The sequence below is a fragment of the Phalacrocorax carbo genome, chromosome 1, assembly GCF_963921805.1.
Source record: "Phalacrocorax carbo chromosome 1, bPhaCar2.1, whole genome shotgun sequence".
Classification (NCBI taxonomy): Eukaryota; Metazoa; Chordata; class Aves; order Suliformes; family Phalacrocoracidae; genus Phalacrocorax; species Phalacrocorax carbo.
In genome coordinates, this window is record NC_087513.1 from 93,081,498 (window position 1) to 93,104,977 (window position 23,480).

General features: G+C 42.7%; 1 protein-coding gene across 2 annotated transcripts; it reads left to right on the forward strand.

The window, feature by feature from the left end:
* The first annotated feature begins 175 nt into the window (after positions 1-175).
* TTF2 (transcription termination factor 2) lies at positions 176-21,183 on the forward strand. 2 transcript variants are annotated; one of them, XM_064467098.1, is made up of 23 exons: positions 176-235; positions 320-431; positions 660-746; positions 1,451-1,473; positions 1,984-2,946; positions 3,771-3,897; positions 5,059-5,250; positions 5,480-5,637; positions 7,007-7,088; positions 7,401-7,514; positions 8,462-8,612; positions 9,289-9,394; positions 10,458-10,648; positions 11,526-11,679; positions 12,462-12,553; positions 13,332-13,414; positions 13,871-14,010; positions 14,737-14,907; positions 15,496-15,548; positions 16,610-16,763; positions 18,773-18,855; positions 19,879-19,953; positions 20,758-21,183. In XM_064467098.1, exons 2-23 carry the CDS (start codon positions 353-355, stop codon positions 20,900-20,902), a joined length of 3,423 nt encoding a protein of 1,140 aa, XP_064323168.1. In that variant the 5' UTR covers positions 176-235; positions 320-352; the 3' UTR covers positions 20,903-21,183. The 2 variants fall into 2 exon arrangements, with proteins under 2 accessions (XP_064323168.1, XP_064323158.1); XM_064467088.1 differs by having other exon boundaries at positions 182-235; positions 1,451-1,517.
* The last annotated feature ends 2,297 nt before the right edge of the window (positions 21,184-23,480 follow it).

Here is a 23,480-nt window from a genome sequence, read left to right on the forward strand (position 1 = left end):
AATGGCAGCGCTCCTTCCCGCCCTTTCTTCCGGCGTTGGAAAAGAGAACCTATGCGGTGGCGGGGTGGGGATCGCTGAATGCATAGCGCAGCAGCCATTGGCTCCATCGGCCCCCCCCACCCCGCGCCCGCTTATGATTGGGCAGTCCGCAGGTGCTGGGTAGGATTGGCTGATTTAAAGGGTGGGCGTGGCGGTTGCCGCCCGGCGATGGAGGCTGTGCCGTGCGCGGAGCACGGTGAGGGGCGGCTGGGGGGAGGGGGGGATGTCCCGGTCACGGCGGGCTCACGTATGACCAGTCCCCCTCTTCTCCGCCCTACAGGCTCCCTCTGTTTCCTGAAGACGGGCGTCCGCGATGGCCCCAACAAGGGGAAGAGCTTCTACGTGTGCGGAGCGCGGGGCCCGGCGGCCTGTGGCTTCGTCCTCCCGGCGCCGTACGTGCGGGGCGGCGGCGGCGGCGGCGGGGGCGGGAGCACGCGACTACGCGACTGTTGTGAGGGAAATTCAGTGCTCTGTCTGCAGTAATAAACTTATTTTCTTAGTCACCTAGACTTTGAGAAGAATCTCCGAGTATTTTGTTCCAAGTAATTGTTTTTTGCCGTTGCTGCTCCCCGGGCAGCTCGTCGTGCCTGTATTCTTCCTCTTTTCCTTTTCTCTTTCAGTATTCCTGCCTCTCACTGCTTGGTGCATGAGGGATGCGTGGTGGAGCTGCAAGTCCTGGTCCAGCAGCAGGGCAGAGATGAATACGAGTAAGTTCCTCAGAGTGGAGGCAGGTTTGTTGTACAGGTTTGAGGGTTTGGAATTGTGTGATGGCGGCTGACTTGCAGTTTCCTTCCAGAACTTAAAAGGCTCGTCCAGCCTTGAGGCCTTCACTTGGCACATTTCATAATGTTTGCTGTTTTTATTAGCAATTATATTCAGTGGTATAAACCTAGGTAGTCAGATAATGTTTGTTTTTAACAGAACAGAACATGGCTCTGTGACTGCGTCAAATTCAGCAATTTTAATTATGATAAAGTTCTTCCAGCAGTCCTGGTTGGCTGCCAGTTTAAAAAAGATCACATCCAAAGTTTTGCTGTTCCTGAGGTGCTTTAAAGATGAGGTGGCCTGTGCAGTGTAACTAAAAGAACAGCTGTTTGGTTACACCTTGAAATCACAGGACACTTTTGAGGCCCTGAACATAGACAGTATTTTTGCCTGAGCAGTTACTTTTTTTAGTACTAAAATCAAACAACAAACAACCTAAAAACCTAGGAGTCTTTATCCAGAAAATGATGCTTTTGTAAAAAGCTGTGCTGCCAATGTTTGTGGCCTTTCACCATGCAGAAGTCTGGATGTAAAATGCAGATCGAGAGAACTTGTGTGTGATGTTTTTGGTGCACTGTACTTTTGAAAGAACACTTAGAGCCTTTACTGGCTCCTACATTCCAGATCTTGTTTTATTCTTTGGTAGGTTGTTTTACCGATGCCTTAAAAGTAAGTTGAATGGGAAGAAATGGTGTGGAAGCGTCCCATGGCAGGTATGAATGTTTCATTTGTATTATGGACTCAGCTTATTCCAGCGTGACTTTTCATTCTGTATTCATCTCTGAGACTACCTAGTGGGAGAGTGTGCATTTTCTAGTTGAAAAGCATATCAACCTGCTGTCTTCCAGGTGAAACTTCGCTTACTCCTAAATTGTGTGAAGTAATCCCTGTTCTCCAGTCTTAAATGAAGCTTGGGTTTGATCTCTGGTTGTCTTCTTTTCTTGAGGATGATGCTGTTGAGACATGTGGCCAAAAAAACATGGGAATGGCAAAGAAAGCAGAAAACCAGCAGTTTTGTTTTGTTTTCCTTGTAAAATGTTTATCCTGATTCTGTTAAAATGATAGGAAAGAGGATGTTCCTAGAGAATGAATTCTTGCTTGTGGTGGTCAGGCTGTGTGACTAGTTAGCAGACTTTAATAATTTGTACTTTAGCATTTACTCACTTGTATGTATTGCAGGATCCAAAAGCGACCACGGTGTCAAAAGCCTTAGAATCCCAGCCCAACACAGCACCTCTCTTCAATCCCAACATCCAAAGAAATCCATTCAAAGTGATAGACAAGAATTGTGAACCATCATGCTGGAAACAAATTAAGGAAGGAAATGGAGAGGAAAGTAAAGCAAAAGGAGTAAAAATAGAGAAAGAGAGCGTGCTCGTTTCACGTAAAGAAAAGAAATCAACCTCTGATTCCTCCATAGAGAGGGAACCTCTAGAAGGGCTGAAAACTAAAAAGAAGCAGTCCATGGGAAATAGGAGTGATCCAGAAGTTAAGGAAGGCACAATGTCTGAAGCTAAACTTGGTCTTTCTGAGACTGGGAAAGGGAAAAACACCCTCTGGGAAGAAGAGAAACATGGTGACAGTGGCAGGGAATCCAAGAACTCTTCTGAGTGTGTGGAGAAAGAGCCAGATGGGAGATCAAAACTCTTTCAACTAACTCTTGGAAGCCAAAGTACAAGTACCAAGCCTCCAGAGGAGGAGCAGCTTCGACAGAAAAGCTTAAAAAGCTGTGGGGATAAAGAAACCAGGGAGGAAGGAAACACTGGTGGGAAGAATGGAGAGATAAAACTGATGTCTAAAGAAGTTGCCATTTCCCCGGCAGTACCACAGTCAACACTGCAGCACACTGCCCTGAAGGGAGGAACAGAGGCAGCACCACACAAGACACAAATCAGGCCAGAGCAGGAACAGCCTGCTGATGAAGTCTCTGGCAGTGCAGGATTTGTTTATTCCTCATCAGGTAAAAGTAAACCTGAGAAATCAGATGAGGTTTTGCAGTCAAGAGAGATTCCTTCAGGAAAATCAGGGAAGAGTATGCAGGGGACGTCTTTACCTGTAGCTGCGGCATTGCATCATGTGGAAGGACCCCAGGACCCTAAAGCTCTTCGCAACCATCTTGTCGTCCAGCTGAAGCAGAAGAAGGTCATTTATTGTACCTATTACTCCTTTTTCTTGGTTCTGGGTTTGGGGTGACTTCCCTTACTTGTAACAGGCACAAGAATGTGGTGTCCCCTCACTGCAGAAACTCAAAATATTTGGATGGTTTAGGAAGACGGGGCAAGGGAGGGAATTCAGCCTAGGCACAGGGTGGTTGTTTTAAATCACCTATGAGACAACTACCCCTAAAGTAATACAGCTCTCTGCATTGGGGGGGGTGCTCAATTTTGACCTGCTTGAGGTTGTGTCTACCTTTTACCAAGAAAGTAATTTTCACAAGATGGAACAGCCAGCTTAAACTTTTTAAATAATATGGCTGTTTCTGGTGGTCTCTCATGGCCTTGTGGAGTATAAGTGATATAGCCATGAAAGCTCACGCTAATTGGAAATAAACTACCTGTCTGTTTGCCTTTTTTTTTTTAATAATTGTCGATAACCATGTTCATAGTTTTTATTATAAAAACCCCTGTTTGCCTCGAGCTGAGAACAGAACCTTGAAATAAACAGTCCGAACTGTTGTTCCTGCTAGTATAGAAAGAAACTTGCAAGTAGGTTGAACGTTGGGTGCTTTGAGAGATGCCAAGGTTGTCCAAGTCACTTGACTACGTGTTCCTCCTGTTTCCTGCATCCTTCCATTGATTCTGAAGTACACTAATGGCACTTAAATGCCTTTGAAATTGTAGAACAGTATCAAAATACAAATTACTATGGCATAAGATCAGTGTTTTTAAACTTTTGACCTGATTGCTCTCTCTTGGCAGAGAGCTTGGTAAGCACACTCAGGTTTTGGATTCTTTTTTGGTTTGCAGAGTACCTTGGCTACAGTGAACATTCAGCTTCTGCCAGATAAAGGGGAACGGTTATTAAAGCAAGTGCAGGATTTGGAAGCTGCCCTTAGTTCTCTTAACATTTCAGCAGCAGATACTACTGAAAAAGGTAGGGCTAAATTGTTTTTGCCCCAGAACCTTACAAAACAGTTTCTCTAACTATAGCTGTAAGTATATTTATGATATAAATATATGTGTATATCGAGGAAAAATAGCATAAACTTATATATGCATGTGGTCTATATAAAGTTTGTCTGTTGAGATTCACTGAAGGTGAAAAGTTAGTTGCAGAGTGTGTCTGGGAGAGGATGAATAGAACAACTCCAATATTTCCTTAGAAGTGTGGTGGCTTCCCAAGAGTTTCCTCCCATGGTTAGGACCCAGGGCTAGTTCTCTTTCCAGCTTTGGCTGCATGATTGAGGCAGGTGTCTCTCTGAGGACTTGCCAGTGAAGTGTTAACTTCCTCTTTGTTGCAGTATGGAACCGGGCTGCTTATGCACGTTTTGGCTGCTGTGTCTGAATGTTTCAGTTACCAGACACAGAAGATTAGCAGCTTCCAGTGTGCCATTCTTCTAAAGTGATTTCCTAATTCTATTAACTAGTATTAATTACCTGTGGAAGAGAGGTATTTCGTTGAGCTACCTGTATAGTCACCTCAACAGCAGAGTTACTTTGTGTTCATAATATCAATTGTGTTGATGAAAAGATCCAGTTTGACAACACTGGCAACTGAAGACCTCTAGCAAGGGAGCAGTAAGTCACAGGCCACCACACAACAAGCAGTCCTAATGTCTTACATCACATCTGGTTTTAAGCAAGACAGACTTTTCCAGGAAGAATAGAAAAGCTCATGAGTTCTTGGCCTATTCATTCTTAGATGTTTTGATAGTTTTTGTGACCAAAACATTGACAAGAAAGATGTCTTCAAAAGTAATAAGTCTTCTGGGAACAGTGTTCAGAATTGACCTTGTGTTTGCACTGATCTGATCACAGTTGCAAAGTTAACTGTGTTGGTATAAACCACAAGCTGAGGCTTGAGCTGAACTGCATTGCCTATCACGTAGCAGCAGGCTAAGAACATGCATGCTAGTAGTTGCAGTGGCTCAGGTGATACAGTAACCTGCCACCCTGCTCTTAAATCTACGTGACCACTTAATAATACTTTGCAAGCAGACTGCTGGGCAAAGTGAAAGCCGTTCTCTGGGCTGTAATGCAAGGCTCTGAGGTTCATTGTGCAACCTTTTCAACCTGCGATTCCTTTCTTCTTAAGGGGAGGATAGCATAAGCAGCGGCTGCCGTGAGGAATCTTTGCCTAACCCATTTGGCAGGCCAGGTGGTACACGGTTGATAACATCACTACCATTCCAGGATCCTACAGCAAGGACCTCTTCAGGTTCACCCAGTCATCCCTCTGCTGCTGTTACTTTGGGTTCCAGTGAATATTACGGCCACAGTTCTGGAAGTAAGTACAGGAGGACTTTTATTCATTAAAGAGAACAGTGGTGAGACTACTTCTGAAATAATCCTGCAACTTGTGGGTATACACGAAGTACTAAAACTTTTTGTTACTGTGAGCTGCATACTGCCCCCCAGGCATCTATAGCTACTGAGATCAATCTCTGAGATGAAAGATCTGCTTGTGTTTACAAAGCTAACTTTCACATCTCATGCATAATACTGTATCTTTCCAGTGAACTCTGGTGTGCAGAATCTGTATGGAGGAAGAATGACAGAAGACCGGATCAGGGCTGTACACAGTGCCACAAGTGAGGCTATTAACCATCTTCACAAATCTCTAGAATCCTGTCCGACAGAGCAGACGGTAGCTGAAGATCCCTCTGGATTGAAGGTGAGTTGGCAAGGATGGAGGATGTCATACTGATGAACTTAGAGGTTTCTTGTTACCTCCATCATGAAGCGTAACATCTGGGTGATATCCTAGAGCGTCCTGTCCTTTCACGCTTTGAGGTACTTCGCAGTTTTCACCCTGCTGGAAGGAGACGCTCTAATTATTTTCCATCCATGAGATTTGCTTCAGATTGCCAATATTGATGTTCTACCCTCTTGCTGTGGTGTCTTTAGAATATTTAGAATCACAGAATCATTAAGGTTAGAAAAGACCTCTAGATCTTCAAGTCCAACCGCCAGCCCAACACCACCATGTCTCCTAAACCATGCCCTGAAGTGCAATGTCTACATGTTTTCTGAACACCCCCAGGGATGGTGACTCCACCACCTCTCTGGGCAGTCTGTTCCAGTGCCTGACCACTCTTGCAGTAAAGACATTTTCCTAATATCCAATATAAACCTCCCCTCATGCAGCTTTTGGTGATTTCCTCTCATCCTATCACTAGTAACTTGGGAGAAGAGACCAACCCCCACCTCACTACAACCTCCTTTCAGGTAGTTGTAGAGAGTTTAGCGCTTGAATGAAGTAGCAGTGCCTCAGACAAAGCAACCAACCCACAACCATTTGTTTGTACATTACTAGCAGAGCAGAAGCAGGCCTCTAGTGAGGAAGAGACTGGGAACCTTCTTGTCTCCCAGTAAGCTATAAGAAATAGGCTTTTAAAAGTGGTGCAGGTGATTGAGTTCATGCAACCCAGCAGACTCCAGAGTAGTCTGTTCTGATCTGCCATAGAGCAGCTCTTTATCCACCAGGTGGTACAGCACCCATAGCTGAGGTTATGTGCAACGTATCGGAAGGCACCTGTGTCTACAAGATGGTGTGTTGATGTATATGTTGTGTCACTTGTCAGATCCTCTTAGGACCTTTTCAGTGCTGGGGAAGGCCATTTAATGTCTTATAATGATAGTATGTAGTCCCTCTTCTTGTCTTTTAAGAGTCTGTAGGGTGTTTAGACTTAGTGAGGAAAGGGGAAGTGTTTTCAATCTGTCTCCTTGACAGTGATGCCTGTTGTGAGCAAGGTAGGCTTGGGTGGATTTTCCACCTGAACAAGCCGCCTTTGCGTGCCCTCGGAGCACTGTGGGGTGCTAGGTTGAAGCATGAAGCAATACTGATCTGTGGTACTGCTGACCTCCTGTCTGCAGGAGTTGCTTATCTTGGGTTTCCCTGTCCATGTGGGAAATAACAGGTAGGCAAGCTCCTTTTAGGAAGATTGTAGTAGGACAGTTCAGCTGGATATTTTGGTACAGAAAGCAGAAGTGCCTGAACTTCGCAAGGTGTTTCCTTCAAATCCTCTGTCTCGCCCTCTCAGGTTCCACTGCTGCTGCACCAAAAACAGGCGCTCGCATGGCTACTATGGAGAGAGAGACAGAAGCCGTGTGGAGGAATTCTGGGTAAGCAGACTCCACAGGAAAGTGGATTTTAGGGGACAGATTTATGGCAGCAACAGTTTGGCACATAACTTACTCAGAGGCCAATAATTAGTTATTCCGTAGGCATGTTGAAGGGACTTGTTTTTCCTGTGCCCTTTGACCGATGATGGCTATTAACCCATTATTAAATCATACCCTGAAATGGTCCTTTGTGTATTTTTATATCTAGGGTTCCCCAGGGCAATTTCTGTTGCAGTATTTACCTCAGTATAGATCTGAGGTAGGGGGGCTTATTTCTGTAGGTTATCACAATTTCTGTGTGTATTTTTGCAGCGGATGACATGGGCTTGGGGAAGACTGTAACGATGATTGCTCTCATTCTGGCCCAGAAGCAGCTGAAGACAGAGAAGAGAAAAGAGAAGTTAGGAATATGGCTATCCAAAAATGGTACAGAATTTTTCCACCATACAGTACATACGTTATGATGCCATGCTGTTTGAAATGCCTGAAGTGTTATAGTTTAATGGCTCCTAAAACAACAGACTCCATCTGTACTCACTTCCCTTCTGGAGGAAAATTCCATTGGGCTTAATGTTTGCTGCACTCTCTTGAAAGGCCTTTCTCTTGATCAGTGTCAATTGTTCTTCAGTTGGATGTGTGGGATTTCCCAACTCATTCCTTTATATTGCTTTGGGGTGAATTTTTTTTATTGGTTTCCTGAACCAGTTAAAGCCAGCGTATGCTGTTTCGAAAAAAGTTTCATAGTTTTTTCATCATATGCAAACATATACATAGTTTTTATAGCATAAGGACTGAAATTATTTACTACTCGCCTTCCTAAGACTGATTTATTCTGCCCCCCCCCCCGCCATTACTTTTATCTTGTCCATGGTGATAAGGGATGTTAGAGTTTTTAAAGAGTATTGTTTCTGTGTCCACAACCTTTTACTGTCTCCATCCTCATGGAACTGGTTGGACTACTTTTTCCTGTCTTGCCAAGTTTACTGACTCTGTGTTTGTTTTTCCTGTGTGGTTCAAAATGGTAACATTTTATTCTTCTGGAATGGGAAAGAATAATTTATTTCGTACTGTATTCTCAGGAGAGATCAGGATTAGTTCCAGACTTCTAATGTTTCAGCTTATCCAAAGGAAGTGCACAACACATAGCATAACTCTGAGTGGACAGGAAGCGATGCATTAATGTTTAAGTAGAGTTTTTTTTCCACACAGAACTAACAGTCTCCAAGAATGCAACACAGAAGTGTCCCCTTCACAAACTGTGCTTACAGGAAAAGCAGACTAATCTTCTTAATTGTTGTGAATTTCCAAAACTTCTGTCTTTGTCGCGGTCTAATGTGAAGACGTTGAAACCTGTCTGCAATATTTCCCTGCAGATTCTACTGTTATCCCTTCCAGCAGCACTTTAATCATTTGTCCTGCATCCTTGATCCATCACTGGAAGAAGGAGATTGACAGACGTGTGGCCTGTGGTAAACTGAGAGTGTATTTGTACCATGGGCCAAACAGAGATAAACATGCAGAGGTGTAAGTGCTAAACCATAAAGATGACCAAGAAAAGTAAAATTCTACTTAGCAAGAGATTGCGATTATCAGAGTTGAAATTTGGTGGCAGTAGAATGATGGAAGAACCTGAAGTAAGGAAATGTGAAGGATCCAGAAGGTCAGGCTGATGTCTACTGCCAAGATGCAGATAGCAAAACCTTTATGGCCTCTACCTGTACTGAGTGGTTCTGGTGCAGGCTATTGCTGTTCCTCATAAGGAAAAAAAAAAAAGGTGTATATTCTCTAAAGCATCTCTTGATTGCAGAGATAGTCAGTGGCAATTTCTTTTATGCATGTGCTTTGTGGTTTTATTTTTGTCAGCTGTATGTATAGATCAGAAAATTTTCTATGCTGTTTTAGGCCATGCTGAGCAGTATTTTAGGTGCTAGACTCGAAGTAGGGTTCACCTCGTGTGATGTACACTCTGTAAAACTGGCTTTTACTGTCGTCTTGAGCTTTCTGTGTCTACTTCCAATGCCCATAAAGTGGAGACAGTGTGTCCTTGCTGTTTGACTGCTACAAAGCTTTTTCTGTAGAACTCTGAATTTCATTTCTTGTAGAACTGTTGTTCTTAAACCTTCAGCATGCGTTTTGTCTGTCTTGCAAAATTAATTCCTCTTTTGTTCTAGCTCCTGATAACTACTTTCCCTTTATGCAGGCTCTCTGAATATGATGTTGTTGTCACAACCTACAGCCTTGTCTCCAAGGAGGTCCCTGCAAGCAAAGAGGAGGGGGAAGTCCCTGCTGAGGATCATGATGTGGGGGTGAGAAGCCATATTGTTGATAGAGGATTGCCGTAATGTTTTATTCTGAGGCGTTGCAAGCTGTTATTGTTTCAAGTAGCACCTTGTATATGCTACAGTGAGCAGCAGGTTGATTTTTTTTTTTTTAATAATAAATCCCCTGTTGAGTTTGCACAATAAAAATAAAGTGATGAGAGAAAGTACTGTGAAGTGCAGAAAGACAATGGGGAAAATTGTTCCCAATAAATCTGTTCTGTAGTAATATAGAATAGGCTACATTGAATACAGTTAAAATGCCTTTAAAAGTAATTTTAAGAGCACAATGAGGAATTTAATATTCCTTCTTTTGAGGTGAGACTGTGAAGGAACACTAGAAGCTCCTGTTTAGTGTTCTTTGCTGCTTGAAGCACCAGCATCACTTTAAACTACCAGAAACCTGTCGTGCTTAGGCTCTGGGTCAGTCTGAACTGAGGTTAACCTCAGCCTTACCTGCTGCACTCTTGAAGAAACAGCTAGTGTATTTGTTAGTGTATTTGAAGTGTATTTGCTCGGCTATGAAAATAATAAAGTGACTGCTGAATGCTAACTGAACTTGGCTACACAGTATAGAGGAAGTCCCTTGCTGGTGGATATTGCTGTCTCCTACCTCTGTGTACAAATCTAGATGTAGCTCTTAAAGCAAACAGGCCTTTGAATTTCCTGAAACTTCAGGGTGGCATCTATAAAACTGTACAGAGATCAGAATAATTATATGTGGTCCTTGGTCACAGCCTAGCAAAAGTTTACTGATACAAATTGCCTTTTGGGAAGAAAGAGAGGATAAGATGTTAAAAGCAAAAAAAGGGTAAAAGATTAGAAATTGTTATTAAGAACAGGCAAACGTTATATTCTTTGGCTTAAACTTTCATGGAAGCTCTGAGATGATTTTTTGAGAGCATCTCTTACATGACAATTAGAGCTCAGATTACTGCTGACTGACATCAGGAAAAGGCTTCTTGCTGGCAAAATATATTGGCTTGTGGCTCCTTAGAGAGCCTAGCAAGGTTATTGCTCTGGGTTAAAAATAGTGTGCTTTTTCTTTCAGAGTGGGTCATCTCCCTGTTCCCCTCTGCTCAGGGTAGCTTGGGCTCGACTTATATTGGACGAAGCTCATAATATTAAAAACCCAAAGGTTCAAACCTCTATAGCTGTGTGCAAACTGAGAGCCAGTGCCAGATGGGCTGTCACCGGGACACCAATACAGAACAACTTACTGGACATGTACTCCCTCCTGAGGTGAGCTGGCTCCACATGAAAACATGGACAGGGTTCCAATTCCAGTAATTCTTCACTGATGAAGTGTTGAAGTTGTTTCTAAGTTTGAGAGGTTTCTAAGATATGTGGGGTAGCAAGACTAGTTAGATTAACGCTTCAGGCACTGGATTGCAAAGGCTGAGGCATTGTGCAAGGCTGACCACGTATCTACTGTTGCGTGTAGCTATCCTGCTTCCATAGTGGACAAAGGGGAAATTGCTTTAGATCTGCTATGTCTCCAACATGAATAGCCACAAAACCAACTGTAATGAACAGAAGTCTTGTGCAATAATCCTTGTTCCTACCAGGGCAGCCTGGGAGGAGCCTATTAAAAAGTGTTGTGTTACAAAGGCATTGAAGGACAGGGTGGAAACTTTGGTTTCTCTAAAGAAATGATGAACAGGTTAAAGTCTGTGTGTAAACTCTCATTGCTGAGAGGGGAAAGATTATGAAGGGTGCTGGAGAACCAGAGAGAACTTGCATTTGAAATTAATTTTGGATAATTGAAATTAATTTTCAAGGAAGAGGTACAGGATTTCAAAATAACAAATATGCTTTTTGGCAAGTGCCTCTGCATCTGTCCTTCATTTGCTGGTGATGCTTGAGACATAATGAGCTAAGAGGAAATGATGGGTACAGAATCAGAAAGATGCTTTCACAGTGTTAGCTATGGTAAGACTTTTGAGCTAACAAGTTATCAATGCCATTACACTGGAGGTGTTTTACTGCTCCTAGCAGTTTAGGGCATTTGGAAATGGTTTGTTTTGGATAGCAAGGAATTTGGTTCTGGTCACTCAAGAGTAACAGAAGAATGGACCCTTCTTCCCTTCGTATGAAGTCTCCTTCCTTCCTGTTGCAGGTTTCTACGTTGCTCTCCTTTTGATGAATACAAAGTGTGGAAGTACCAGGTAGATAACAGCACAAAGAAGGGAGGAGAGAGGCTAAGCCTCTTAACCAGGAGCCTCTTATTACGGAGAACTAAGGACCAGCTGGATTCAGCTGGTAAACCCTTGGTAAGAACTTTACCCTCCACAACTAGACAATCATTCCATTGTTTTCCTTGCAGCAGGCAGTTAGTTATTTACATGCATAGATTTGTGGATGAGTGGTTTTTTCTGTCTACTGCAGTCTCTTGAGCAAGAGGAGCGAATGGCTGTGGGATGCTTTGATTGCTTATCCAGAAAGCAGAAACGTACAGAACAATTAAACCTTTTAGTTATAAATCACATGCAGAGAAGAATATTGCAAGTAATTGCAAGTCGATATCCACTTAGTTGAAAGTTAACTTAGGTCTCTGAGCTAGCCTAGCTCTCTGGGAATGGAAGCTGCTGCATGTCAGATGCATCTGGTGTGTGCTGGGCCATTGGCTTTCTGCGTTACTCTTTACAAATAGTCAGTTAAACTGAGTATTAGGTCATTGGTGTGTCTGTAAGCCTTTAAAAGGTGTCGTTATGGTGTACTGTCTGATAGTGAATGGGGAACTGAGAAGCTACTTTGACAATGCAATAAATGAATCACTCCATGGTAGTTATGTGTCGGTCCATACTTAGTTGCTCGTGTCTTTTGTTATTGGATGATTTGGAACAGACTCCTATGCTGAGTATTAACCAGGCTACTTGGAGTTCTGTGACTATCTATGTTGTGTCACAGTTGCATTGATACAAATAACTTTACTGAAGAAACAGCTATCTTCTGAGACTTGGAATACTGTGATAAATCTTGGAAGGCTGGTGTTTGTGATGCTGTATAAGATTTTTGCACTATATACATCTGATCCTGTGTATTTTTATTTCAGGTATCTCTGCCCCAGCGTAGCATGCAGTTGCATCAGTTAAAACTTTCAGCAGAGGAGCAGTCTGTGTACAATGTGCTCTTTGCAAGATCCAGGTATGAATGTGGGTAGAGATAGGGTATTTTGTGGTTTTGTTTCATTTTTGGCCTGAAAAATCAGAAAGAGAAATCCGCTTTAGATGAGAAGAGCTTTTGGACAAATTCCTGTTAATTTATTCCCTCCCTGACTATCTCAAGCATGTTTGAAAATACATTGCTTGTCCTGGTAAGAGTTTAAAACAATTCATTTATTTTCTCCCATATGTTCATGGATTGTATGAACATTATATTCTAGCCTTACACTTAATCTCATTGATTTCAAGACTCCGAAGACTTGAAATTGCAACAGTAGCTATTAAATGATGATGTGCCAGCACCTGAGAACGAGAGAATTTATCATCTTTGCCTGTGATATTTATACAATTGGAAATGATGCTGGCCTCTCTAGCAGGTAGCTGTAACACAAGCCAGTGTCACTTTGTGTTCTCCTAGGGTCTCTTTCAACAGTGTTGCTGTAAAGAGTCTTCCTGTGTTTTAATTATACATCTAAATGTGTCCTTTTGTTATGAAGAATGTTATCCATTGGGCCCTAGCTCCTATTATATGCAAGATATTCCAATAAGCAGACTTGCTTCCTCTTGTCTTTTCCGAAATGGATCTTGGTTTTGATCGTATTCAAGCACACAAAACTGGTTTTTTTTTGTCGTAAGTTTTTGACTAAATGATTAATGAAACCTCCCTTACCTTAATGCGTCATCAGCTTGCTTGTTAAGCTCAAGTCCCTCTTGCCTTTTTTCCTGCAGTAAATCCCACAGTCTTCGTCTTGTTTTTCCAGGTCAACACTACAATCCTACCTAAAGAGGCAAGAGCAGAAAAATGAAGGCAGAGAGTACGCTGGTGGTAACCCATTTGAGAAAGGTTTGAGCACACCCTGTCCTGAAAATATTTGCAGAAGTGACTCTTAAGGATGGGGAACAGACCTGGCCACGTGGGGTCAGGACTTAGAAATTCTTTGGAAAATACTCCCCTGATGTTATGAAGAATCCTACCATAGTATTCCAAAAGTCTGTTCTCACTGTTGTGGCTCTGGGCAAATCTCTTAACCTCCCTGGTTCTAAAATTCCCTTGTGAAGTAAAGGTCTAATTGCTCGGAGAAAAGATATCAGTATTAGTACAAGGTGTGTGGTACTCTGATTTGTGGTGTTGTCTTTTGGGTTTTTTAAGTGGGGTTTGATGGGTTCCTTTGTTAAATCAGGTATTTGCTTACCTGTTGGTTCTTGTCTCTTATTGATGAAATTCTTGCTGGAGGTGGCTGGGCAGCACTTGGAAGTGCCTCCAAGAGCTCTTGATGTCTTTGTCTTCCTTCCTTGGCAGTTGCACAAGAGTTTGGGGTCAGTCAAAAGGAATTTCTAGCAGGCTCCCAAAGTGCCTCCCAGGTCTCAAGTACTGCCCATGTCTTGTCCATGCTGTTGAGGCTCCGTCAGTGCTGCTGCCATCTCTCCTTACTGAAAGTGGTAACTGCATTGTATTGTAGTGGTGTGTGGTTTTTTTGTGGGGATTTTTTAAAACTGTTTGTGTAAGTTAACAGACTTTGTAACACCTATGCATCGCTAACCTAGGGGTGTATGAACTGAGCCATTTCTAGGACTGTGTGTTTTACAGCCTGAGAGGTTTTAGATGGGCATACTTCCTACTGAAGAATCCCCCAGCATGACCTATGTGGGCAGCTGTGTCTCTGGAAATACCTTTATTCAGGTTAAAAAAAATAAAATAGAATTTTACCAGCAAAGAAGTCTTGATCTTAACCTAGTCTTGAAAAGTGCACAAGTCCACAAGTTGCCTTGCATGAAGTAGACTAATCTTTCAGAAATTCTTTCATCTGTCACATAAAGCAGCTGTAGATTAAGTCCAGATACTAAGGGAACAGGCAGGGATTTCTCTTCTAACATCTTTAATCCTGCCATTGTTAAATGCTATGGGAGGGGAAACTTAGGAGACTGGACCACAGAAAATGGCTGAGCATGTGTGCTTTCCCTACACTGTCTCTTCTTGGAGCAGAATAAGGGGCCAAAGGGACTGTTGGTCTGACCGGTAGTGTTTCTTAATCATTCTGTCTTCATATTGCATAGTTTCCTTTAAACCCACTGTCCTCAGCAGACATCGTGCAGACTGTGGATCAGCACTGAATTTGATCTCGGGCTTGACTGTGATCCCTTATTATATTGCTTTCTTTCCTACAGGCTCTGGACCAAGTTAACTTGAACAGTGAAGGTCTTTGTCTCTCCATTGAGGAACAACTTAGTGCTTTGACCCTCTCTGAGCTCCAGACTCCTGATTCCAAATCAACAGTCTACCTCAATGGCACAGCTTTTAAAACTGATCTCTTTGAAATCACTAAGGAGAGCACCAAGGTATTCTGGTTGTGGCTTTCTTACCTTACTTGAGAAGCTTGGATTTCAGCGCTTTGCCTTTTAAATTGTTAATGAGTTGTCTGTCACACCTTGGTAATTGCAGATCAGGCTAAGTGGACCATTTAGATGAAATCAAGTGACTAGACCGATAGACGGATAGTCTGCTGAATCCCTTCTGGGAAAGCTCCAACTTACCTGGTGTTGGTGACTACATCTGATAAAGCTCTGAGAAACTGACTGCTGAAAAGCTGTCAGTGAAAATCTTGAGCATTGGATTCACAGAAATTTAGAAAAGCATGCATGTGAGAGCATGGTGCTTGTGAAAGGCTAGAAATAATAGGGTGGTAATAACTTGGCTTCTCACAGGAAGGTTGGAATCTATAAAACATGTTTGTATGATTTGATTTCTTAACGCTGTTTTCTGTGGTGGAAGTGTTCTTACTAATGACTATTAAAATATCTTGAAAATCTGGAAGAAATTCCAGTTGAAGAGTTATTTTGATCACTTCCTATTTTAATGAAGAATAGCCAAGCATAAGCTGAGTTATGACAGCAAGGAGACTAACACATTTTTTTTTCCCCCTGCAGATAGCTCACCTCTTGGCAGAACTGAAAACTATTCAGTCGGAGTCTCAGAAAAGGTTAGTAAGCATGTCCTTTCGTCATAGTGATTAGGAGAAGCATGTCTCTTGACAGCAGCAGAAATAGGTTAAAATAACTGAATACAAAACTCCTGGCATGGTAAAATGGTGGGAGTACTGCAGTACTTGAAAGTGGATTTTGAGGGGAAAAAAAATCTAAGACAAAGAGGTTAGTTTAAGATGTAGGTAAGTGTAAGCATAAGGGAATGTGAGAGGAACCTCAGGCTTTGAGGCCCCTTCTTTTCTCCAATTGGGAGAATTGGGAATAATTCCGTTGTGCTGAGAAATATTTGCCCTCAGCTCTGCAACCCACCCCACCACACAAAAAAAGTGGGGGAATGAATTTGAGGTTAAAACCAAACCTGTCTGAGATAAAGGAATGCATTGATCAGAGGACTTAAGGGTTGCTACAGTCCTGCAGCTCTCACTGGCAAGTTCTGTCTGTCTTTGCTCTGCACCAGGCTGCAGTGTTACAGGGTTTTCTGGTTGTTTTTGTTAAACAATGTAGAATGTAGGTACAGGTGTGTGGCTGCAAAGTAGTTACAGCTGTGTTGTTAGGGGGGTGCCTCTTCTTGGGCAACTTGAGAGTTGCACCATATGCAGAACACTTTTTCTGAAGCCCTTTCGAAAAAGCATTCCCACAGCAAGAATGGGGAGACCAACATTACTTTTGTTCCCTACCCAAAAGCTATTGAACAAATTATTGCCTCCCAAACTGTTGAACCCAAAAAATGTGGGGAGAGGCCCAGGGTAATCCATGTTTAGTGTTGATATTGATTCATTTTGCAGAAAAAGCTCAGAATTGTGATTGGTAGGTGTCAATGTAAAATCCAAAACCAGAAGTGATTTGTCTGAAGTTTCTGGGGTCTTAGCCTTCCACGGCACGTTCTACCACTACACCTACAGGTGAATCTCTTTCTAAATAGGGAGGGGGCTTGACTCCTGTTTGCAGTGGGGAAGAGTGCCTGAATCGTTGTCTCCTCTTGAGTGAGGCACTGCAATAACCAAACTGTTACAGTACATGCAGAACTTGTTCTAAACTCCCTTTTCTCCCTCTCCAGTGTTGTTGTCTCTCAGTGGACGAGTATGTTGAAAGTTGTGGCTGTGCATCTCCAGCGACTAGGGCTGAATTATGCAACAGTGGATGGCTCTGTCAATCCTAAACAGAGAATGGATGTGGTAGAAGAGTTCAACAACAATCCCAAAGGGCCTCAGGTATGCCATCAGGGCAGGGATACAGTTACTAGCGCTGCTGTGAGCAGCTGCAATAGCTGATTTCGTGATTCCATTTACTGGCACCACTTTCATTTGGACCTCTAGGTGCAAAGATCGCCAGGGAAAGAGGTAGCTATAAAAACATACATCTTACAATGGGCGGGAGCCGCTGCTAAAAAAGCTCCTTTTGATACTAACCTCTGTACTGACATCATTTAACTTCAAAGCTAGTTCAAAGGTTGTCCAAATCTTTGGTGTGTTCAAAGATGTTTTTGCCACAGAGAGTAATATGGAAGATGTGGGGCCGATTAGCTTTACTCAGAGCAGGTTGGTTGTTTCTAGCTCATGCTTCTGCATTGAAGGATGTTTCTTTCTGTACATCACTGGCTTGCCAAGGAGCCTGTAAGACTTCATTGCTGTTTTCCAACAAGTCTTTTGACCAGACTAATCTTTTTGAGAAGAGAGGATGACAGTTGCATCTGTGAATGAGGCTAAAATTAACAAAAGCATATCCCACCCCAGTATAAAGACAGGAAGATTGGAATTGGGGTGAGAGAAGTAATAGTTTTGCACACATCCAAAATAAGGTGACCTCGTGTCACTTCTTTCACTTTTGAGTTGTTGGGGTTTCGGGGGAAGGGGTCCGTGCATTTTAAATACTGATTAACTACAGTGTATTGGCTCGTCTTGAAAATCGCTTCTAGTCTGAAATTTTGGCCAAGGGAAGGAAGCTTGCCAGGTGACTAAAGACATCTGAATCCAAATTAATTGTTCCTAGTGATTACACTTTTATCTGGACACTGACATTCCTGTGATTGAGGCAGGACGAGCTGTCTCCTTGGAGGATGGATCTGTGGCTGAAGGAGAGAATGTGGTGCATTAGGTTGTTTTCTTTGCTGGCTTTCTTGAACAAGCTGCTATCTACAAAACAGATATTTCATAGAATCATTAAGGCTGGAAAAGACCTCTAGGATCATCAAGTCCAGCTGTCAACCAAACACCACCATGTCTCCTAAACCATGTCCTGAAATGCCACGTCTACACGTTTTTGAACGCCTCCAGGGATGGTGACTCCACCACCTCTCTGGGCAGCCTGTTCCAGTGCCTGACCACTCTTGCAGTGAAGAAATGTTCCCTAATATCCAATCTAAACCTCCCCTGACGCAGCTTGAAGCGGTTTCCTCTTGTTCTATCACTAGTAACCTGGGAGAAGAGACCAACCCCCACCTCACTACAACCTCCTTTCAGGTAGTTGTAGAGAGTGATAAGGTTCCCCATCAGCCCCCTCTTCTCCAGGCTAAACAACCCCAGCTCCCTCAGCCACTCCTCAGCAGCTTCTAGCTTTGAACTTAAACAAAGGAAGATTTCTGCCAGCTATATGAATAGCTGACCCTTTAAACAAGAATAGGGTTTTAAGGTACCATACCATGAAACTGAATAATAACTATACCTATATAGCAAGTGTCTCTGTCCTTAACTGAGTTCTTTTCCTGCTGTATGAGAAATCTTCTCTCAACTGGCCATCTGCTCTACCTCTGCTCCTCCCCAGCTACTTCATCTTTTGCTAAATATTGGGTTATGTGGAAACAAAGTGAAAGGAGTAGCAGGCCCTTTCAGTCCAGTTGCCTGTGTTTAAGTAATCACTAGTGTCAATGCAGAGTCAGTGCTGATTGGTCCCATTGTTGGCAACAGGCTGTCATCGCAGGGGCTGGTCATTTGAGAGGGACACGGAGAGAGTCTGAACTTCTCAGTCCTTTCTCTGGTCTGTGAAAATGTATCGGGGTAATATATATGGAATGGTGGGCTCACCTCTGAGCCATAACTTCCATGTCCAGGCTTCTGTGCCTCATCATGTAATATCTGGCAAGCTCCCAGGTACATAATAAATATATACATGTAATATAAGCATGATAAACAGATCCTTTGGTTCAAATTAATATGTGGAGTATACGGAGCATTAATTTTCTGGAAAGTGGTTCCTTAACTTAACTCTCTTTTGGCCTTTGAAGGTAATGTTGGTCTCCTTGCTGGCTGGAGGTGTTGGCCTGAACTTGACTGGAGGAAGCCACCTCTTTCTCCTTGACATGCACTGGTAAAGAGAAAGAAAAGTTCCATCTTGGGGGCTACGTGTAGGGCACACTACTTGCTTTCTCACCACGCGTATTGTGATGTCTGATACAACTAGGTTGTATTGTTTAGCTGAGGGTAAGTGCTAGTGATGGGTTATGGAAATATACAGCCTTCTTTCAAGACACTCTGATTTGTCAGTCACCACCATGAAATACAGTTCTGTAGGGGTAATGGAAATAGAGGAGGGTAATAGCAATCCAAGGAAGCAAGTATGCAGTCTGTATCACGGAAGGATACTGGGCACTTGGCAGTTCCTGGCTTAACTTCTTACAATAATGAAAATGGGACAGTAGTGCCTACAAGGAATTTGTCTTGAAACAGGTCAGTTGTGTTGACTGTAGTAATCAGGCATAGCTGGCGTACCTTGGGGTTTTACAGGGCTATGAAAATAGTGCTAATATTCATGTTGTCTTTCATCAAAGTCAGAATCGCTTTTTTTTAAGGAAATGTTGCTCATGGGAACTTACAGAACAAACTAATGTGCTTTGGTACAAAACCAGCTGCTGAGCAGCAGCATTAAGGAGATGTTTCTGCAACATGGAAGTTACTCCAACAAGTATTCCCTGTAACTGTGTGCCAGATGGAACCATTTCTTCTGTAAATATTCTTGAGCCAAGGCCTCTTTCAATGGAGTTTGCCTTCCTGCTTCACTTCCTCCTCTTTCCTCACCAGCTACTCAGCTTTCTCTGAGTACTACTGGCCGGAAACATGGGGCTGTGTGGAACAGCAGTCTAATTCATACAGCTGGCTTTGTGTGGAGGTGTTGCATACTTTTTACCAAGGCAAAAGGGAAATACAGTCAGGGTGAATACTGGCAATCAAGCTAGTAAACCTACAGTAACCTGGGAGTTCTAGTTCTGCAGAGGAAGAAAACGGGATGCTCTGGAGGCAGGTAAATGAGGCAAGCAGAGAGGCTTTGGTATTTCAGTTATTCCTGAACATAAGCCCTGAAGCCTGGTTGTTGTTTTTTTTTTTTACCTTGCAGGAATCCTGCTCTCGAGGACCAGGCATGTGACCGCATTTACCGAGTGGGGCAGCAGAAGGATGTTGTGATACACAGGTCAGGATTTTCCTTAGCAGTAAATGAGGCTGTTGCTGCTCACATACTGTCTGGCTTTAGTTGGTGAGACAAGGCCTTGGTCTGAGGCTTGTTTCTTTACTTAAAGCAAGACACAAGCTCTGACAGTGGGATTGGGGTTTGGGCACCAAGAGAGAGACCATATGAAAATGTTTCTATGTGGCACTTCCCTGCATGTTACTGTCCTGATAGCTAGCGATGGTTTATTGATTTTCAGCCTGTGATTTAGTGGGAACGTCCTGTTTCTTCCTGAGAATAATTCAGACATCAAACCATTTCTCTTCTCTTTTTGAGTAGAGATTTTTCATCATGCTCCCTACGCCTGGACCTTTCTAATGTCACTGACATAAACATATAGAGCACTTCTAGTAAGTGGCAAAGTCGGCTTTTAGAAAAAGCATCTGTAATTGTAAGTACTAAAAGGCCAGCTTAGTCCTTGTAAATGCACAGCAAATTCAAAGAAACTTGAAACTAAAATATTATTATTTCAGTATACAGGTGCTATCAGTTGTCAAACAATTATTACAGGGTTTTGTCACAGTATTACTGTTGCTTCAGATGACCAAAGCCGAGGCCTAAAGTGCATCAAACTTTTATTTGAAATGTTATAATAGCTGGATATGAGAACAGCTGTTGTCTGTGCGCAGGTATATTTTGTCAGTCTTCTAATAGGCTGTTAAATTTAAGTAAGACAAGTCTTTGGAAGAACTTACTTACAGGGGAAGTGCTATTTAATGCTGACACTTTTTCCAGCAGTTGAGGCATTGTGGCTTTGGATTTTTCCAGGTTTGTCTGTGAAGGAACAGTAGAAGAAAAGATTGTACAACTCCAGAGGAGAAAGAAAGGTCTCGCCCAGCAGGTGCTATCAGGCAAAGGGGAGGCCTTCACTAAGCTCACTCTGGCTGACCTGAAAATTCTCTTCGGCATCTAGTTATCCTTTACAACACACGACGGAAAGTGATTATTTTTTTTTTTATATACCTACAAGTAACTGTGCAGACTTCAACAAAGGACTGCTGTTTTAAGGCAGTCATTTATTTTGAACAAATACCTACATTTTTGTAACTGTTCCAGGAAGAAAAGTTACCAACTTTGGGAATTTGTTTCCAAACTGAAATTAAATCATGTATCCACAGGTTAATAAATTTATAAATTAAGCTATTGTTTTAAAACGCTTTTGAGTAAATATTAAAAACAAACATTTGCTTGCTTCTTGGTTTTCTATATATGCTTTTCATTTAGAAACCTTTCCTCTTCAGGACAGGAGCAGCACAGGCGTAAGTGAAAACAGAACAAGAGAGGCAAGTGTGAGGTAGGAAAGGTCGGAGGATGAGTAGAGAGGTGGGGTGGGCATGAAGGAAGCAAAAAGAAATAAAATCTGAGCACGATGCTATAAGACTATATAAACTTTATAATGTCTAAGTAATAAAATTAAGGAAGGACATAGAGGAATACTTCATTTTCTCTTTTGTTCCTCAGGAGGACTTTTTATATCTACGTGAAGAAGCATTTCTGTACCCTGCTCAAAGTATTTATTCAAGCAGGGAAGGAGATTTCTGTTCTGTTCTTATGAAACAGAACCTGAATGCCTGATTGTGTGGGTTTGTTTTTCCTTCTGAGTGCAAGCCTTTTAATATATAGGTGATTCTTCCTTAGAAGATGCTTCCGTTTTTTTAATAGTAGATCAATTGCAAGTCCAGGATTAATTGTTTGTATTCTCTCTGCTATCAAAGGGGTATGTGTGAAGTTTCTAGGCTATTTTTTTTTTTTAGTAGTAGTGCATCTTCCCTACTTCCATCTCCCCCTGCTGTGTCCCTATCCCGCGCCATATCTGGTGCATATTCTGGTTTTCTGTTGATTCCACTATTTCTCTGGGATGTGGCACAGTTCCCATAGGTTCCATACCAAAGCGAGGGCCTTTGAAGAGTTCATTTCTCATGCTAAGTGGTAGGGCATGACAAGATAGAGTGCTGGTAAGAAACTATATGTTGGTCCCTGTATGGTTGTTCCCTGTAGAGTAAGATAATAGCATTTGGGTAGCCTTTTGAGTGAAGGAGAGGTCTGTTTGTAGATCAGTGGTTCCTGTTAGTGCAGCAGTGTCCTGGTGAAGTATGATATGGCTGTTCTAGTCATTTCTCTGACCTGCCTTGGCATGATCTGTGAGGGAAGCTTTGGGATTAATCTATTGCACAGTTACAGGGCCTGGGGGGTACAAAAATAGTAGTTGGTATTTTTTTCATGCATATGTCCATAAATTCAACCATGGTGGAAGCCTCTTGAGCCGTTCTTGGAACCAAGGAAAGCCATGCACCTTGGGCAAGTTAACCATGACTGCCCCGCTCACTTGCCTTATTACGTTGCTTTTCTGGAAATCATATTGGAACATCTTTTCACTTCCACAGCACAGGAAGCCATGGACCTGCTTCCCCAAATTACTGTGTTTTGGGTTGGACATTTGCCTCAGCAGAACTTGGGTTCTAGTTTCTTCTCATTCTAGTTCACGTGCACTCTGGTCTGAGCTCCTCTGCCTTTCCTTGAAGTGACCGTTAGCCTTGCAGGTTTCCCTCTTTTTAAGGTGTATTACTAAATACAGTTTAAATCTGTCTCTTGCCCACATTATCTCCTCATTCTGTGTGTCTTCCTTTGGCTGAACATAACGGTACTCTCAGTGCCGTATAACTGTTAGGTCTATCAAATATTGCCATGGGGATTAATTGCTTGTTTCTATTTGTGAAATTCCGCTTAGTTCAGCGAAATGCTGAAGCTGAAGGTCTAGCACATACCTCTAGACACCATTTTCTGAAATGGCAAATTAATGCAGCTAAGTGAAGGGAGAATATGTGGGTTGGTAATGAAGGTCAAATTTTCAAAGGAGTTATGTTCAACTTTGGTTTGCACTATTATCTTCAGAACTGAGCAAAAATACATCTCAAAATACTGCTAAATAACATTAGCCCATGCGTAACCAGGTGTTTGCAGTTCACTGCAACACAAAAATATTAGGGCCTTGTTTCTTTACAGATAAGAACTTTCACTATAACACTTAGTATCAGGAAGATCAGGGGTTCTTTTTCCACTCCTTTGTAAAAAAAGCAGTCTCCCTTTGCCTCTGCCTGTCCTGAAATCTACTTAAAATTAGCCTGTAAAAGAAAAGTAGAACAAACCCTGCTGCCACCTGCTCAGAGTTAATGGATGGGAGCCAGCAAGGTGCCCGGTGGGGCCTGTAAGACCCAGTAGCATCCCGCAGCCTCTTGGACAGGGCTGAGAGTAGCGTTCACCTGTGGTCACTGACGGCGTGACAGAGCAGCGTGTGTTGAAGGGTGGTGTGGAAACACCGGGCAGTTCATATACCGAGGGGCCTGGACGCAGAGCAAGTGCTGAAGGCTGCAAAGGGAAGGTGTGCCCTAACGCTTCTCCTACAGCAGTAGCTTCCTCTGCCCTCAGCCCCCTTCTGCGGCTACGGCAGGTGCTTCCCCTCTCGTTCAGGAGCCAGACAAAAGCGTGCGTGC

What these genes read in the sequence shown, in the direction of transcription:
- TTF2 (XM_064467088.1), top strand. Translation starts at nt 208, where the DNA reads ATGGAGGCTGTGCCGTGCGCGGAGCACG. An exon ending in CAGGGCAGAGATGAATACGA is followed by an intron (nt 747 to 1,450) that starts GTAAGTTCCTCA and finishes ATTCTTTGGTAG; the next exon opens with GTTGTTTTACCGATGCCTTA. An exon ending in TTACGGCCACAGTTCTGGAA is followed by an intron (nt 5,251 to 5,479) that starts GTAAGTACAGGA and finishes GTATCTTTCCAG; the next exon opens with TGAACTCTGGTGTGCAGAAT.